At 44.7% G+C, this 18,950-nt stretch overlaps 1 protein-coding gene across 1 annotated transcript; it reads right to left on the minus strand.

Annotated features, from left to right (window-relative positions):
• Positions 1–2,228: 2,228 nt before the first annotated feature.
• On the minus strand, positions 2,229–15,618 carry LOC122375998 (UDP-glucuronosyltransferase 1A9-like). The gene is made up of 11 exons (XM_043355621.1): positions 15,128–15,618; positions 11,553–11,728; positions 8,013–8,211; positions 7,452–7,610; positions 6,483–6,647; positions 6,053–6,211; positions 5,580–5,720; positions 3,751–3,838; positions 3,426–3,506; positions 2,946–3,084; positions 2,229–2,535 (listed from the first exon to the last, which is right to left on the minus strand). The coding sequence occupies exons 2-11, from the start codon at positions 11,717–11,719 to the stop codon at positions 2,229–2,231; spliced, it is 1,605 nt and encodes a 534-aa protein (XP_043211556.1). The 5' UTR covers positions 11,720–11,728; positions 15,128–15,618.
• Positions 15,619–18,950: the final 3,332 nt, after the last annotated feature.

The following is an 18,950-nucleotide window of genomic DNA, read 5'->3' on the forward strand; positions in this document are numbered from 1 at the left end:
AAAAAGTTACGTAGGTGAAACAGGACTTCAAGGTTTTCAATTCAATTCAATTCAATTCAATTCAAGGACTTCAATTGACGTACGCCTAAGAGAACATCGAAGCGATGTCAAGTATCATAGCGAGTCGAATGCCATCGTCCTTCATAAAGACAAATGATTCATTTACCAGACTGGACTAAAACAAGAATATTAGAAAGAAATATAAAAAAGAAGATACGAAAAACGTTAGACGCCGCTCATATAATCAACCGGGACACATTCAACTCGAGAAGTGGGTTCATTTCATTATCATCCTGGGCAGCAAAACTGGCGGTAGGCTAGGAAATTTTCATTGCGCTTCACATTAAGAATTTTAGACGGGTTTTTGTATCATTTTTACCAAGGCCATTTACGAAGTTTGTATAATTGTGAAACATTGTGAAACACAGTGATCAAGGTCGCATGTGACCGAAAGCTTTGTGTATTTAAAAGTAATTTAAAAATAAATATCGTTTGGTAATCTTGAGTTTCTTGAGTTATATGTAGACAGAATGGGCTGGCCAACAAGAATGTGCCAACCGCCGGCCATCGACCCGCTTCCGTGACCTCTCCAAGGTCACGTGAATTACTTGTCACGACGTCGCAAGCAGCCGAGATTGAGTCAGGCGAGCGTCAATACTACAGATAAAGTCATAAATCGCAAAAACGAAAAAAATATGCAAGAATGTGCCCCTAGGCGGTGCGTGCACGAACCTGCTCCACAACGTTATTTGTAATATAATTCAAAATTTCTTATTGAAAAAATGACAGTTTTCAACTGTCATTACAACGTGAATAAAGTGAGCTTCTTCGGACCCAATTTTGAAAAGTTAGACCACATTTCCGAGTCAGGATCACAAAAATGGATGATATGAGAAAAGTTTGGAAAGCCCACGAATATGACAAATTTGCGTTTTTATCAAGCATGACAGCAGGCACAGTGTTGTCTTCTACAGTGAACGAAGGGCGGCAATGATAGACATCTTTTCATAATTTACCTTTAGCTCGTGCAGTCATTCGTGTTCCCATATACTGCTGAAAATGAATGTGCCCCATGCACGAATGTGCCCCACTCTCCCCTACATACAAAAATCATGCATATATATATATATATATATATATATATATATATATATATATATATATATATATATATATATATATATATATATATATATATATATATATATATTTATATTTATATATTATATATATATATATATATATATATATATATATATATATATATATATATATATATATAATACCTACATCGTAAAATAATGGAGTCAAGATCCGGTGGCCGACTCAAAATGGCAATGTATTCATGTGCAGATACCATGCAGAAAATGTAGAACAATGTAGAACTACGATATAAAGTTTATCAACGTTTGTTATGTCAGGTGAAGAATAAAAACGAAATACTGATCAATAGCATGGAAATGTATTCACATTCGATGACAACACAAAAACAAATATTCTAAATAGCCAAATGGCTATTTAGAATTATCTTCTGTGTTGTCATCAAATGTGAATAAACATCACAATGTCTGACACGATAAATAGCATGGCAATTGGCAGCATCACTGCGTCCTGAAACAATACTGATATTTATTTCTAACCTATTGGGAGGCAGTTAACAATTAAAAAGCATCTTAAAGTTAAAAAATAAAACTTGAAAACAAACGTTTAATCCAAAAGCGTTACGATAAAAAACAAGCAATCAAACAATATTAACGGTAGACACAAGACATACGAAGCAACCTACATACATCTAACTGTTAAACATACATCTAACAGTTCTAACCAATATATAGATATACTGGTAGTGATATGGTGACAGCAAGCGGCATTGCTGCAAACGTCAAACCGCTATAGTAGGTGAAAATGCAGTGAAAGGCCACTGCTTGCTATGCATAATATGCGGTCGTGTAGCTTCAGAGCGTGGAGTCAATTTGATACGGAACTACATACCAACTTATGTGACAATTGCTTCAGCCTACAAGCACACCAACGTGAAGCGACCAACTCATCAAACGTATATCTCTGATACATCATTCGCGCTCATCCCCTTATTCACACACCTCGCACCATTTAATCATCCTGAGTGCCTTCAGACGGCCCTGCTGAACACTGACGCTTTGAACGCTCACTGTGCAGAGATTCACCTCCCTGACCCAGGCCCGTTACCCTGCCGTCCCTCACACCCACTACTCCTTCTTCGCCTTGGTCTTCCGCGGGCTGACCGGCGTCGTCACGGCCTTTCCGGTCAGACGTCGGAGGCAGCCGCGCACACCGAGCACTACCACCATCACCGCAGCCAGGAGTACAGCGGCGTATACCGCTGCCACGTCCAGTAGCCAGTACTGGTACCAGCGCAGGTGGCCGTCCACCATCCTCAGGTGGCTGGGCGCGCCGAACCGCGACACCAGCTCGATCCAGTGTAGGGCACGGTCCGTGGCCGACTCCGGCTCCATCCGCCAGATGTCGCGCACGCGCCGCACGTTATCCCGGTACCTGAGAGAGGAAGACGTGTGGTCAGGGGCCGTAGGTGGCAGCAGTGTCGCTCGCTAGAGGGCAGGCAGGTCGGGTGTTTGGCTATCCATCGGGGCTGAAAAAAAAATGTGTAATTTGTGTGTAAGCGAGGGCCAACAAAAAGGCTCTTGAGTGGCTTTTTTTTAGACCGAAAGGGATAAACTCAACAAACAAAGCAAGGGGGTCAGTGCAGGGGAGGTTAGCCGGTTCGCCGACAGAGGGCAGGCAGGTCTCCCGCCAGATGGCAGATGAATCTACCTATAACGGACGGTAGAGCAACAACCAGAAGAGGGCAGTTATGCCGAGGGCCGTTGACACCACTGCCGGACTCGAAGAGGATTGGAAACATTTCTAACACACGGTTCACTGCACAGAACAGTCTTATTACTTACTTGTTAATGTAAAGAAGCTTATTGAGGGAGTCCATCAGAATTTCTTCGGTCAGACCAAACTTGTCCAGCCCAATACCAAGCTCGCGATGATGCATAAACTTCGAGTTGTCTCCCTGGTCGCCGAAGATAGGAACTCCAACTGAAAAAAAGTTTTACAAGACCATCAACGACAAACAGGCACATACCCAACCGGGCTACGAACAGTAGGACCAATATAGACGGGCAAACATAATATATCGATTTTATTTAACATCCCGACATGCAGATCAATCATAATACTGTTAAGTGCCTTTTGGGCACAACGTCGTCAAGCAAACAAGTGATGTAACGCAGCTGAACTCTGAGAGTACTTCAGAACAGGCCGCTTGTAAATCAACTCATGGCAAGAGGAGATCGAGTTAGTCTAGTTTCAAAATCTGCCGCTACAACAATTGTATTATGTAAAGATAACGAATTTTCACCACATAACGGAAAACTTACGCAGCGGGACTCCTGCGTAGAAGGCCTCCATCATACCGTTCATGCCACAGTGGGTGACAAACACTCTGGTCTGGTTGTGACCTGAAAACACAATAAAAACATTTTATATTTAAAACACCGAGACTGAAACGTAAGTACACCATGAAAATAAAATCATTACGATCAGCGATGATTTAGCTCATTCTTCACTTTTCGAACACAAAACTTTTCACTTTTCGATGCATGATCTCCATTCGAGATCATGCATGCAATAAATCAATCAACGTTGAAAATATTTCAAAATACGGCTTCCTTTGCATCATGCTAGAAGTTATGAGCGTCTTACCAAGGACATCGATCTGAGGAAGGTAGTCAACGACCTTGACATTGGACGGGACCCTCTTCAAACGGGACGCAGTGAACCTCATCAGCACCTGTGTGAGTGAAGAGAACAGGGATGAACAGCTGACCAGCGGATGTAATTAATGATTATTATTATAACTTAATAAAGTTGAGCATTAAGCATGCGATGAACACTATGAGGCAGGATAAGACCGGTACGGCTAATGGGAATGGGCAATGAGCAAATTATTTCACGTTCAAATTACATTCAAATAATTTCACAAATTATCACGCAAATTATTAAACGGTTCATCTGGTTTGTCGAAAACACAAAATAGCAAACAAACTTGAAAAACTATCTGCGATGTGAAAGAATCAAGCACATTTTATCCCTCAGCCTTGAGCTTATTAACAGAGCTGGGCATTGCGCAACTTAAGTCCGCAACTCCGCAACTCCGCAACTTGCGGACTTTCCTCTTGGTAGCGGAGTTACGGATCGGCTACCGAGCCCAAAAAAGTTGCGGAGTTGCGAGTTGCGGAAGCGAAAAATTCTAAAGCGCAACCGCTACCGGGGCCGCCACCGCTGACGGGGGCGAGAGAGAGAGAGAGAGAGAGAGAGAGAGAGAGAGAGAGAGAGAGAGAGAGAGAGAGAGAGAGAGAGAGAGAGAGAGAGAAATTCGCCACTTCAAAAGGTACTACATAACACTGCACTTCAGGACTAACCTTCCTACGGCGTTTGACAGCGTCTACCGTGTGGGGGGCGAGGGGGGGCGGTTGGACCCCACCCCCTGCTGTTCTGCCCCTGATCGAGCTAGAGCTTCGTGGGAAAAAATGAGCGTGTTGCCCGTTACGACAGGAAGCCGATGACACCCAATTTTAAGGACCTAGGTCATTGGTTGACCTTGCAGGTCAGGTCAATGACCCAAAAGTCGGGAAAATCGGATTGGAACCTGCTATAACTTCGCAAAGTGAGGCTGTCATGGTTTTTTGGGGTGCTGAGCACGTATTTCATGTTAGTTTTGATCACAGATGATGTCTTTATGAGTTAAGGCCAGGTGTGGTCGGTCAGGTCAACCAGTAGGCGTCCTGCCGGCTATCTATAGTAGGTGTCAACTACCACTGACGGCGCCGTAACATTTAACGAAGGCACTTAGTAAAACTACTTCGTTAATGTTCAAATGGATGCAAAACTCGGGATCAGCCTAAAAAACTACCCTGGGAACATGTAAAACTAAAAAAAGTGAGCCAAGGTCATCAAGGTCAATGACCTGACCTGACCGCCACGTGACATTGACACCCACCGTAATGCATGGGACGAACAATTCACATGTTCGGACGTTACAATCACAAAAGACTGGAAACGCGCGGATAATGTGAGCTGACATTCGCTGAATCCCGATTTCGGCCAAACATGGTCTCGATAAATAGGTCAAAGGTATTTTGGGTTATAGAGTCATAAAATTGTCAGATTAGGTGTAAAATTGATCAACTCGAGGGTACTGAAAGTTTCGTCGCGATCATCCGCTTTTTGCGCGAGTTATTAGCGAAAAACCGAGGGGGTCCATCCAACCCCCACGGCCTACACATGCGAGGGCTAAAACTGATAAAACATGGTACCTACCTAATAGAGGTGGGTAGCGGAGTTGCGGAGTTGCGGAGTTGCGAGTTGCGGTTTTACGATCTACAAAATAGTTTCGGAGTTGCGATTGCGCTTTGGGTACCTCAGGTTGCGGAAGGTAGCGGTAGCGGTTTCCAAATTTCGGTAGCGATGCCCACCTCTGCTTATTAATAAGTATAGTTAGCACTTCCCCGACCTCACAAACGGGTCGTTACCTTCTGCTTGAGCCGGCCGAAGACGTTCATGAAGGCCTCGATGTAGTCGTCGGGAACAGAGAGGGCCTCGTAGCCGGTGATGCCCAGACTGAAAACGATTACGCCGTGCTCACCGGCGCTCTGCATGAAGTCCTCATAGTCCTGGCCGTCAGAAAATGGTGGTGGGTTACCGGGCTTATTAGATGAATGCTGAGATCAGATTGGCATTTTTTACTATCTACCGACGAACCGAACTAAGGCCGGATCATTTAAACTTCTTTACAAATGGGCTAAAAAGAACTATAAATCTGAACCAAGTTCGAATCATTTTATAGGTTTCACACACGTTAACATGCCATTAATTTGGCGCAACATAAATCAGAATCGAGTCTGTTATAAATAAGATAATACATAAAGTTAAATCCAGCGACGTCAAATTATTGCGCAAAAGCAAATTATTGCGGCAAGAAACCCCGGCTTTTCCATATCCTTACCTTGGGCAGCGGTCTGGCGTCCCTGCACTGGGTACAGCCGATCATTTGGACGTTGGGCGGCAGCAGGACCGGCTGTGAGGCTAGGAAGTTGGAGTGAACCAACACCATGTCGATGTTGCTCACCAGGGTGGCTGCGTCTGGCAGCGTCGGGTAGTGCCTCTGCACAGAGGACAAGTGCTTTCAACGTGGCGTTCCAAATATATCCATTGCACTAAGCTGTTAGAGGAGGTAGAATAAAAACGCCTAGGCGTTTTTATTCTACGTCTTATTATTATGTCAGGCATGTTTGGCTAAATGTTTTAGGTGTAAACTGCAGGTTATCACCGGGCGCCACAAGCCTCTGGTAAAGAGTTGTCGATCGTTTAGAAACATTACATTTTTATTAAAGTCTCAGTTATCGATTATTACAGACCGACCCGACCCCACTGACCTGGATATACTCGTTGGCGATTCGGAACTGAACCTGTAGCAGCACCTTGTGTACGATCATACAGAGCGTGTTGTAGAGGCGAGCCGTGAAGCCCATCTGAGGCCCCGTGTCGGACAGGAAGGTGGGCGTCACAGACGGCAGGTTCATCGTGGACGTGGCGTGACTCTGCCGGTCACAGGTCACACAGAGGTCATCCAAAGGTCAGAGGTCTCATACAGCCCAGGTCACATGCGAGTCACATCGAGGTCACGCAGTGGTCGTTTGGGGATCACGGAAAGTCATCGCTGGTTATTTGTGGACTGTCACGTGAGCTGCAAGGGTCGCACGCATGACACTTTTCATCAAGCACAGGGGAACGATAAATTCCAGTTGCACTGGTTTCATTGCCTGGCGCCTGCCTATATTTGACAAAATGATACAGGATAGGGATAGGGCTTATTGAATGTGATCGTCCTAAATGTGCACTTATTTTTATGTTACTGACTACCGGTTTTCTAGGTGCTTTTGATTACTTTCTTTGTAAAAGCCACTTTAAGGGTTCTAATGTCCTTGGGCTTCTGTTCATCATACGAGTATAACCAGCAGGTGCTAATATATGCAATGCATACAGCACTGGATTTCTTGAGACAACAGGTCAGCGGTGGCACACTTGTTCTCGGCCTGCTAATTGGTGAGTTAGCGATTCACGCCTCTATCCAAACATAACGGTTTATGGCTCTCCCGCTAGCCTTCACGTCTACCTTCTTTTATTAACTGACAAGCAGCGCGACCTACCTTTTCCTGAGTTTCTTTCACAGCTTTCGCAACGTGACTGTTGCTAGACACTTACGAAGAATATCACCAGTTCAACCCGACGTCACTGTTAAAACTAAGCCCCGCTCTCACAGGTACTCGCCCCCATGCTCTGTCCCTCTCTGCTCACTCACGCTCTCACAAGTCCTCACCCCTGCCCTTTCACACCCCGCTCACCTCTCCGCCGACAAAGCTGAAGCCCCAGAAGCCCACCACGGGCAGCTTTAGCGCTGCGGCCAGCGCCAGACCGCACTCGTTGGAGATGATGTCGACCAGCGCTACGTCAAAGCGGCGCTGACGCAGCGACTCGAACAGGTGGTGGTCACCCAGCAGGCTCTGGAAGTCGGTGATAAATCATCAATAGGCTCAATACTGTGTCCGGTGGTATGTTTAAACGGCACAGAAGCTGAATAAGAAGATGACGGAGACACACTTCCAATGGTAGGTAGGTACTGAATATGTCAAGCGACGCAAATCATGTATGTTGCATGCATATAGAGCAGTGAGCAACTCACATAAATGGAGTACATTAAACAGAAAAAAAAATCGAAGGAATGTTTCCAAGACGGACAGATAGGTACACCTCAGCTTCTGTGTGAGCCAGTGTGTAACTATACGTTCAACGGCATCATGAACAACAAAGATAACCATCATCGACCAATAACTCAATCCTAGTAGTCACCTATAACCTCGTAAGCTCCCACACGAGTGACCCAGGTCATCGAGGGGTCCTCTTACCTCGCAGAAGGCGTGTGTCATGGAGAACACGTCGGTGGGCAGGCTGGACAGGCGCCGGGTGCGCTGCCACAGCAGGTCGGTCGGGGGAACGAACACACCATCACGGTCAAAGTACGACGAGCGCAGGTCCGTGTTGTTCACCGTCCGGCTCAAAAGCTCCACAGGTGAGTCGACCGGCTTCGATTTCCGGCTCAAAAATCTGGGAAAAGTAGTGTAAGACAAAAATTAAATAGAAATGATCGCAGTTATATGGATGAAATTGCTAACAAAGTCGATATGTAAATTTGTAACGATGAAATAAAATAGCTAGTTTTGAATTCGCCTAGGTATACATTTTTTCTTATGAACAATACAATACCTATATCAGGTCATCAACCACTATATACCGCCCTATACAGTGGCATGTAATGGACTATTTGTAATAAAAAATAATAATTTGTCGCTCTGTCAAGCTTGTAAATAAATGATAAAATAGCATCGGCAAATAAATCAAGTTTAGGACGGGCGTTCAGCTAAGCCACAAATCAACTTAAAAGATGTCAACGGCTTCTCGAGATATAGATAATGCATATGTGTTTACATAATGGATATAAAAATATGAACGAAAAAGTAACAACAGCCGCTTTCACGACGGTTATCTGGTACACATTTGGTGTAGATTGGGTGCAGAGTTGGTGCAGATTTGATCAAATTAGGTGCATTTGCCAGATAGTCCCTCACGAAAACGGCTATTAAAAACAAATACCGGGAGTTCCCGAAAAAATATAGCAGTATATAGCAGGTATATCAGATACATGTATTTGACTGGTCAGTTCAGATGGAGACTGGAGTGGTTTAATTTAGTTCGCTAAAACCTTAAAGGGCTTGTGAGTTACGAAACCAACTCTGCGAAGAACCGGGTAATCATATGGAGCATCTGGCGGCTCATTCAAGGTTACTTTTTCTCCGGACGACCCGCAAGTGCCACAAATCGTACACCGCTTTCACCCGAACAGGTAAACAGGCCCGTTTCTAGGCGCTCGCGGTGCTTCGTGCGTGCACCGGAGGGGTTGCGTCGAGTCTTCCCACTGCGCGCGGCGGTCGAGGGAGAGAGCCTACGGTCACGTCATACGGCGTCGCTCCGCCACTACGTGCCCAAGGAGCCCGCGCTTGTCAACAGGAGAGAGTGGGTGCGTGCCATTCGCCAGAGGACCCCTTCAAGTGGGCGGCGAAACGGGCCAGATCCGGGAGGCTGGCGGGGCCGGAATGTTTTAATTCGGTGTGTTGTTGTCAAACCTCGAGGGAGAAGGAAGCGCCCAAGTAAAAGGGACGCAGACGGCATAGACCCCCAAATTACGGAGTCAGAGGAGCACGGATAGACGGACCTGTTATTAGGAGAACGGAAAACAAGGCAGCCGCGACACACGGCAAGAGAGTCACGGTTCTAGAAAGTAGGCGCCATACTGCTTTCCGTTTCACAAAAGCATAGTACGGCTGGCGCAACAATACTCCTTTATACCGCCACAAATAAAACGATTATCCACACGCAGCGAATTATCCATACGGAAGCCGTGCAAGGGACTCAGAGTCGTGACTATGCAGAGTCACGACAGCCTACGGCGGGGAGGCTAAGTGTGTCGCCGCGCTTGGACAATTGAGCCGGGTCCCGACCGGAGGAGCTCGTCGCTCTGCCGTGAACGTTTGTGAGTGAAAAGCGACTATTCGCAGTTGCAGCGGCCTGCGACAGCCACGAATATATGTTTTCCGGCTCCCTGTGAAATTACTGTGCTCGCATTCATAATTGTTTTTTTTTGCAGCTATGCTAAATATGCAATACACTTTAATCTTATTGTGACGTTACCCAGTCCTACCGTTTTTAGTCACGGAAGCTGGTTGATCGGAATTCGGATGTGTTAACAGTGTGGAGGATAAACGATTAATAAACCCCATTCGGTACCTACGTGATGTAGATATGTCGGCCCTGTTATATCAATTATCATAAATCTCAACAATCGGGTAGCTCGGTGCAACCAGTTGAGTCTGTCTGGCACCTGGTAGTCTGTTCAACCCATATGTCACAATGCAAACACAGATTTTAACGTGTGCATTGCTTCATTGCACGCGTTCCCTTCGGTAAAAGGTATGAGTTGGGTATGAGGCGCTTGCCCGTCGCATATCTCGCCCGATCTGTGCTTATGAAGTTACGCCACTCGTTCGCGTGACTTATCTCATTCATCTCTATCACTCATATTGCTTGCATTCGTGTCACTGTCACCGCAGCGAAACGGTAGGGTTAATTGGAGATTCATGCTTTAGGACATCCGGGTCGGAAGTAGGGTGGGGCGATGACTGCTGGCCATTTTGAGCGGTAACCTGCAATTTCAGTGTTTGTCGAATCACGTCCGGACAGGCGGGATGTTCAGCATGGCAGAGTGCGAGAACCCATGGCCTGTTGGCTGAATTGAAGCCATCTGACAGAAGAAAAGAAACTTTGGGCCGGCGGAGCTTCACCAGAAGCTATCGTCTGCATTATGTAGGTATAGCTCAGTTCGGCACAGTCGTATGTCTGGCATGCGGGATGGGATGATTGAGGTTGTTTGGAAGGGAACACCAGCGCCGATATGAAAACAATTTGCAAATATTCATTACGCAGTACGCATCATGTCTGCGTCATATTGTCCGTTATTACGCCATGCAGCTGCAAAGTCTCTTACAAAATGACGTAGCATATATTGTAGCAAGTATACACTATTTGAAAAATGACTGACCTCCCTTTAGATTTGCTTTAGCATTTCGGCATCAAATATAGGACCCGGACTCCGGTAATTCAGCCAGCTCCAAGTGGCAGTGTTGTGATCTTCATAAATCGCATTGTTATCTTTTTTAAACAATACATACAGTCTTCAATTTTGATTACTTTGGCCTTGTTGACTTGTGATATCACTCTCACATAGCACTGCCCGAACTCCGAAGACAATATTATGCCGGAGCGTTTATTTTACAGTCTCAGGCGCGCGCTGTAACGGAGACTGCAACGCAGACTGGCAGGCTAACACCATCAAGAACACCATCCCCTGATACGATGCGGAGGCGAGCCATGGCTGTTAGTAAGCGATACGCACAAATACGATTTCAACCAATATGGCATGACCCACTTAGATAAAAGGGATTTAACCCTACTTGCTCATGTCCTTACTAGAAAGCCAATAAAAAAATCACATAGACCAAGAAAATATTTAACAATTATTTCTTCACATCGTTCATCAATCATTATATTGATGTCACTTTTGCAGCTCAAGACCAGCGTCAGAGCGGCTTATCCACCGGAGGTGTTTGCCTAAAATGTCCTTGAAGCTATTCAACTACGCCGACTTCTTGTGTGGCGGCAAAAACGTAGCGACTAGTCGAGTCGGGCACATCGTAACTACCTCACCGTCTATTGACTGACTGACGCTCTCGGCTCTGCCACTGCCGGTAGAGCTTAGACGATCATCTAATCCTCTCTATCTCGGAGTGACTCGTTAACGCGTACAACTGCGACTATTTGCGCTGGATTCTCACCTGATCTGAGTGACGTTGTGTCCGCGCGCCACCATCTGTTCACCGAGTACCCGCAGTGTCAGTTCGTGGCTGCCCGCGTACACCGGGTGTAAGATGAGCACGTTGATGGCAGCGGCTGGTGACAGCAGCAGCAGCACGCAGACAGCGGCGGAGAGAACAGACGCCATCCTGACGACCTGGCGGAGACACAAAGGTGAACAGACATAACAGCGAACAGTTCCGAGTGATTGCATTTTATCATGGAGTTTGACGTGGAGCAAGACGTGTGTGTCAATGGGATCGAACACAATCTTACCGTTTAGAAAATACATGATTAAAAAATGGCGTGCATTACAATTTAACGAAAACGTAATGACATTAGGTATCAGGTATAATATAACGTTCCAACCCCTTAGTTCGCCTAAAAACTGTGCTGTTGGTTGGGTAGTTCAGTTCACGTGTGCAAAGATCCATCCAAATCCGTCAACAGCTATCAAAGTCGTTATCGTTCCATCCATACATATCAAACAATTCGTCTACCTATGCCGTCATCCGAATACAAGATCTAGCAAAGTGTGTTCATGTCAACGCGGCACTATCTGACTTTATACTCACTCCCATCCTATCGACGAGCCATCGTTGATAAACATCACTGGCCAGTGGCCACTGTTCCTGGATATGATCAGTGAAATCCTCGCGAGCTAGCACAAGGCTTATAGTCCTTATTGTCCATTGTCATTATAAGCGAGGGATTCACAGGAGCCAATGATATCAATGATCTGTGCACTCTGATTTCATCAATGACTGGACGGTTGGATGTGTTATTAGTTAAATATCGCCGGATATTTTTCGGTACCGAGGTAGCATTTCGCTAACATTTCGCCTCTTTTAATATTTAACAAAGCTCGTGTTCCTAGAAAACTCCTTGTTCTAGGCAATGACCTTCGAATCTGAATTGTCCCTCGGTCACCGTTTCCCTGGGTCATCCGGCGTACACTGTAAAAAATGTTAACTAACTTCCGTGTTATCATGGCAAATCTCACTAACCTAAAGCGTGTAAAGTTTACACGCATCTACTGGCCAAACGTGTTTTATATAACACGCTTTTAAGAAAAAACGTGTTATGAAACTAAGACATTAGTTTTCGACGTGGTGTTGACCTACACGCCTTTTGCGTGTGACCGTGTTACTTAACTAATATCTACCTGTCAATGTACTAATATTATGCGTGTAAAGTAACTAAAAAGTTAGTTATCCTGGCAAATCTCACTAGGCAAAAGCGTGTGAAGCTTACTAGCATTTTGCGTGTAAGCGTGTTTCCTTTTTTGCGTGTTATGTAACACCGAAGTTAGTTATCATGCAACTAGGCATCGCCTAGTTGCAGGATAACTAACTTCGGTGTTACATAACACACACAGAAGAAAACACGCTTACACGCAAAATGTGAGTAAGCTTCACAAGCTTCTGCCGAGATTTGCACATGTGCACATGTTATCCAGGCAAATATCATTAGCCAAATGCGCGTAAACTTCGGGATGCAGTGTGTAAATACAAAGTTTACACGCATTTGGTTTGTGAGATTTGCCAGGATGACTCGAAACGTGCAAATATGTTTTACAGTATATATACATGTTGTGCGTTTTCACACACCGTGTTGCGACACGCGTCGAAATTTTTATTTAAAAAAAGTATCATACAGACGAGTATTTAAACACAAAGATGTTTATTCAAACCAACGTATAAAGCAACGCAACCAACCTCATGCCAACCAACGTCATAAATCAGTCGGTAATCTGCACCGGTCGTGGTGACAAATCTGCACTGATTCACACCTGCAACTATATATGTATAGCCTGCAGGAATCCGCACCAGCCATGACACCATACAGGCTCCAAATACCTATTACGAAAACATTGAGAATGCTTCATTTCTGTCGATATGGGTTAACTAAATTGCAACAAAAGGGCAAAAATTCCCTGACCGAACAATGGTGGCCCATGTGTCTACAAAAATTTTATTTGACAACATGGGTGCAGTGACAGGAATTGCATAAAACAGTACCTCACCGCGTTCACTGGTTGAGTGCCCAACACAAAATTAGGTACATTTAATTTCTTGTTCAAAGCTTAATGCGGTTTTAGTGTGCAACATGCTCATTGTTCAGACCGTCATATGTACTTAAAGACGTCAATTGACAGTCAACAAATGAACAGTGTCTCCAACCTGAGACCCTCTAAAGCCTGGTTGGAGCTTCAATTGAAAAGAAAATGAGTGACATACATAAACCACACTAAAACGCCAGCAATATCTGCACTGATCTTTCCCATAATCACTCACCATACCAGTAAGGATGAAAGCCATGTCCAACAATCCATATCATTTCACTGTTTGACTTCTTATTATTCTTATTCTCAACACCACAGCAGCTCCTTATACTGCACACGCAACACTTATACGCCACAGCTCAGCTCCTTCACAACGCACACGTCCTCTCCCTTCTCTGACTTGGCACAGACTGAACATGGCGGGCGCAGAGGGGCGCACAAAATGGCGATTTTTTTCCAATTAACTAAGGTCTTTGTAATGCTACAACAAAAAGGGTAGTAAGAAAACTAAGATTGTGAGTTAAAACATGCGTTTGATTTGTTAGTTAACACGTTACCCAGAAAAAAAGGCAAAGGAAGCATAAACAAACATGTTTGTCAAATAACACGGCATGGTTTGCACGGATAATATTTGTCGGCTTACAATGATGTTAGCTTTTCTGCTTCGATGAAATGAATGTGGTGTTAGGTTGCTAACATATGTGTTATCTGACCCGTTTTTTGCAACAACGTGTGTTTTAATACTAGATTTTGCTTGAAGAATTAACTAACTGGTTTGTTAGCATTTTTTACAGTGTATGTCGGGTTGGCAGGGTCAGCTCATGCGGCTGTGAATTCGCCGTCATGCCATGGCGGGCGCGATCGCCGGGCGCCGGGCGCCGGGTGCGGCGGTGCCCTGCGGCGGTGGGCGGTGATTTAGCTTCCCAGCCTGGCGGGGCGGCGGCGGCGGCGGTGGATGACCCACTTCCTTTTCCTCAGGTTCGCCGCCGCGCTGTTTGGCCTACATCATGTACCCGAGAAAGAATGCGAGCCGTGCGTGGAAAACGGCGACGCACAGCGGAAGAAGAAGCGTGATATTCACGCCCGATACCCGGCGTGTCAGGAAGAAATCGCAACAAGCGGTCACGCAATGTGGTAACGAAAAATGCGCAGTCATCATGGGATGCAAACTGCATAGTGTGGGCCTCATCCTAACTGTAACTTGATGGGTGGTTTTACGTACCGCCTCAGGCTCGACATTACGTTATAGGAAAATATGTGAGAGGCCTAACTCGCTCAAAATTTTGTTATGTCATCCAGCGAAGGTCCTTTGCACGTAAACGTGAAACTCAAATGTCATGCTCGTTTTTGATGTAATAGCAAGTAAAAAAAAAAAAATGTATAGGGTCGCTGAGCTAAAAGTATCGTATCCAAGCCACACCGCCCGCCATCACATGGTCCATCGTCGCTCGTCTGCACCGCGCCGAACCCAGCCGTCGGGTAAGTACTTACTGTGGTCGGTGGAGCTGAGAGACCGTTATAGTCCCGGCTGGGGGCGGTCCACGCGACTGACAGCCTCTCCCGGCTCGGTCAGGTGTCGGCCGACGATATCAGCTGACACTCTGAGTGCTGGCTGACTAGATCGGCGAGCTGAGACCCTCTGAAGATGTTGGAAGTGATGAGGACTGACCAGTGACCACCTTGCCGCGTCTTGTTTTCAGATGATCGATATCACTGACCAGCGAATATGTGAATCAAAACTCCGATCTCGATCCAGCTGGTATGTACTTTGTACTGACTGATTATCAATCAGCACTCGTCTTTACCCGTATTGCCCACTGATGAGCCTGAGATCCCCGTCGCCTCACTAACGGCACAGCGTGGCACGGCGGCGGGCGGGCGGCGGAGTCGGACCGGCCGGCGTCACAGTTGGAGCGGTACTGAGCGAGGCTGACGGCTCCGACTCCGGGTAGGTGGTACCGCTGTGTCTGTCCTGCTGCCTCCGCCACTCCGGCGGAGTCCTGTACTGACCAGAAGCCCGCGACCGCTCAGACAGAACAGCAGGCGAGCGATGACGAGCGATTAGTAATTCGAACTGTCGCCATTTTAAACGAAACCTGGCGACACGGCGTTTGTTCGTGTCCTTTGATGCTAAAGAAAAGTATTTACACAATACACTATTGATACATCAAAGCTGCATATACATATATCTAAACTGTCTGCAAATAGACTATTTTATAGGCATTTAGATGTTTATGTGACCATTTATGAAGTAGCCCAAAATAACGTTGCTACATGACGGTTGTCCCATTCTATTACCTCATAGTCCTGGCGATTATATATATTTTTTTAATACATTTAGTTCGAACCTCTTGAATGGAAGGATTCCCAAGGACAGAGTCACCGCTAAGCAGTGCTTGTTCTGCCCTCTACGTACCCTCCGATCGCGCAATTCCTGATCTATGGGATAATTTAGCGCCCGAAGTTTAAAGGAAATAGTTCACTTTTTAACATGGGTTTTGAACTGGAATAGCAGTTCCGTAGCTTGGGCTGAGACGAGCATAAATCAGGAGCTTTTACAGCCCAACGATCACCCTAGGCAAAGATATTCTATTTCTCGTCCCGAAAAAGGTGTCTTGCGTTGAGGATGTGTGCCTTGCATATATTTCCATCCAGTATGAAAAGAGCATGGGTCCCGAAAATTCTTCAGAAACTAGAGAAATTATCTACGAGAACTCTAGAGAAATTCTCGTACTGATCAATTAGGACATTCAGGGGAACATTATCAGATCGAGCAGATCGCCCAAATGCCGGTGGCTGCGATAATTTCTCTGTTTCTGAAGAATTTTCGGGACCCATGCTCTTTTCATACTGGATCGCTGTGCCTTACAGAAACTGAAAAGTTCTTCCTATATCAAAATATAGAAAAAAAAAATCTTTTGTTATAAAAAGGTTTTATTTTCTTTCCTGATTATTTTGAACATAAAAAATAATAAATCGTTGCAAAAAAAATAATTTCGTGAAAGTGAACTATTTCCTTTAAGAGCACGCACATAGCCGCGCATGTACAACGGATAAATGACGATAGGTAGCATCGGATATTATAGGTACAACGGATAAATAAAAAAGCAGATTACTATATATTAATATGATTTGGAAAATAATAGATATACTGTAGCCGTTTTCACGACGGAACTTTCGCAGAGGAACTTATTTGATACCTAAAAAGTACCTACTCTTTGAGGCCTCAACATCCCTCAAACTGAAATATTTTATGTTCAAAATAATTTTAGAAGTTTAAATCCGGGCATTCTTTGCCCTCAAATCACTTATTTATTTACAAACACAGCAATTTTCGGTTCTAGTAGCCCACCTTTCGACTATGAGGTATCAAATCAGCGTGGCAACCTGCTCCCTCTATGCTCCCTCGGGTATCTAATTCCGGAATTCTTAAAAACAAGGAAAGTATATATCGAGTTCTCTTTCATACCTATTCAGTTATGTTTTAATGGTGATTAAAATATGGCAAATTTTTTAATTACATTTCATATAAGAAAACACGCAAAACAATGAAACAAAAATAACTACGGCAGATAATTACCTTCAGGTATCTAATTCCGACCAATCAGCACCTCAGTAGGATATGACGTCATACAAGAATGGTGGTGAAGGCCGTTTGCAGTCCCGGCCGGTAGGTCACGTGACTCGGGTCACGCGGCGGTCGGGAGTCGGACGCGGGGCGTGGTCGCGGGCGGACGCGCGGGGCATCATGCTTTGCTTTGCTTGCTTTGTCAACTTCATATAACTTACTATCGCATTCGTGTGAAAGCCAAACACTGCTCAGTGCCCTTAGAAATTGAGTTTTGGAAAGCTCAAGTCCCTATAGCTCCTCAGGTCGGCAACAGTTGAAGCCTCATCTGAACCCATGTGAAAAAAACGAGGGTAAGGAACCTTGTGTTGCTTTTTCTTTTACCGTCATAATTATCTCAAACCATCACAATTTTGAGTTGCCACATTGTCTGCTTCACTACATTCGTGTAAAACTTGGGTGAAGGCTGGTGGCTCAAAGAAAGGTGAAGATATTTCTTTAAGTGCCTAATCCGTGAAATATCCCGGCTTTACAAATCTACACTTTTTTTTTCTCCACGATACATTTTTTAAAATTGTTTAAATTTAATCTACATTTGTTAAAATCGGGGCTTTGGTTTTGTGTAAACTAGATCATAAAATTTACTATAGTTTTATGTAACCTGATGGCTGAAGAAAATAGTAATTTTGCTAAAATGATGTGCGGAAATTTGTTGTTTTCCAAATCAAATTACTCATACCTATATTTCATTCAAAATTAGGAGGCATTATTACTGTTTTTTCTTGTAACATGAACTGAGTTTGGGTACGGTGCTCCGGAAACGTTGTGGAACTTTAAGCTAGCTAGAGCAGTTTCCATAAAAATTGTTTAGATAGTTGACATGGGTTGTTGACAACTCTTTTGCTGTTTCTAAAAAAGTGAAAAAAATATTTTCCTGCATTAACCCGCGCCCCGCTGGGCTATTCAGCCATACGCGCCCTGCTGGGGGGGGGGGGGGCAGATTCTGCCCCCCCTGTCTAACTTCCGAACCAATGGTCGTAGAAAGACGGGGAAAACGGCAATCGAAAGCTCTCAACAAGGCGGATCTTAAGAGCCCAAATTTTTTTGCTTAAGTAGGTCAGAGGTCAGGTCAAGGTCAGGTCAAGAGTACAAAATGCAAGTTTCTACAGTATCGGCCTTGCACCGTAGTTGCCGAAGAATGGACTGAGACTGATTGCCCAAAACGTGTTCTTAGACTACCAAGACAATATTCGTTGCACACAATGTCATTCAAAGGTCAAGGTCAAGGTCAGGTCAGGTCAGGTCAGGTCACCAAAAACAAAATATAGAAAAGGGCATGTGCGACACATGTTTTATGGGTCATTTTACTCATGGAATTCAATAGGCACACTCAATAAGTGATATGGACCACCTCTGGATGAATTTCAGGTCGAGGTCAGGTCAAGGTCAGGTCAAGTGAGGTCAAATTTTGAAGTTGGTTGTTAAGGCCTAAAAGGTGTCTATCCGATGCAGTTTTTCACGGCGAATCGAATGGTGCTATTTTTATTTCCGTGCGAGGTCTAGAACTTCAAAAAAAAATCATTTTTCAAAAATTTTGTGCGTCGTGACGTCATAAAATTTTGAATAACTCCCACATTTTTGAACCGATTCTTCTAAAAATTGGTATGTAGGTGCACATAGACCACTTCTTTGACATATATTCCGGTTTTTTCGATAAACTCAAAATTTTGGATTTTATAAATATTT

This window comes from Amphibalanus amphitrite, unplaced genomic scaffold (genome assembly GCF_019059575.1).
Source record: "Amphibalanus amphitrite isolate SeventyFive unplaced genomic scaffold, NRLGWU_Aamphi_draft 001980F_arrow, whole genome shotgun sequence".
Taxonomy (NCBI): Eukaryota; Metazoa; Arthropoda; class Thecostraca; order Balanomorpha; family Balanidae; genus Amphibalanus; species Amphibalanus amphitrite.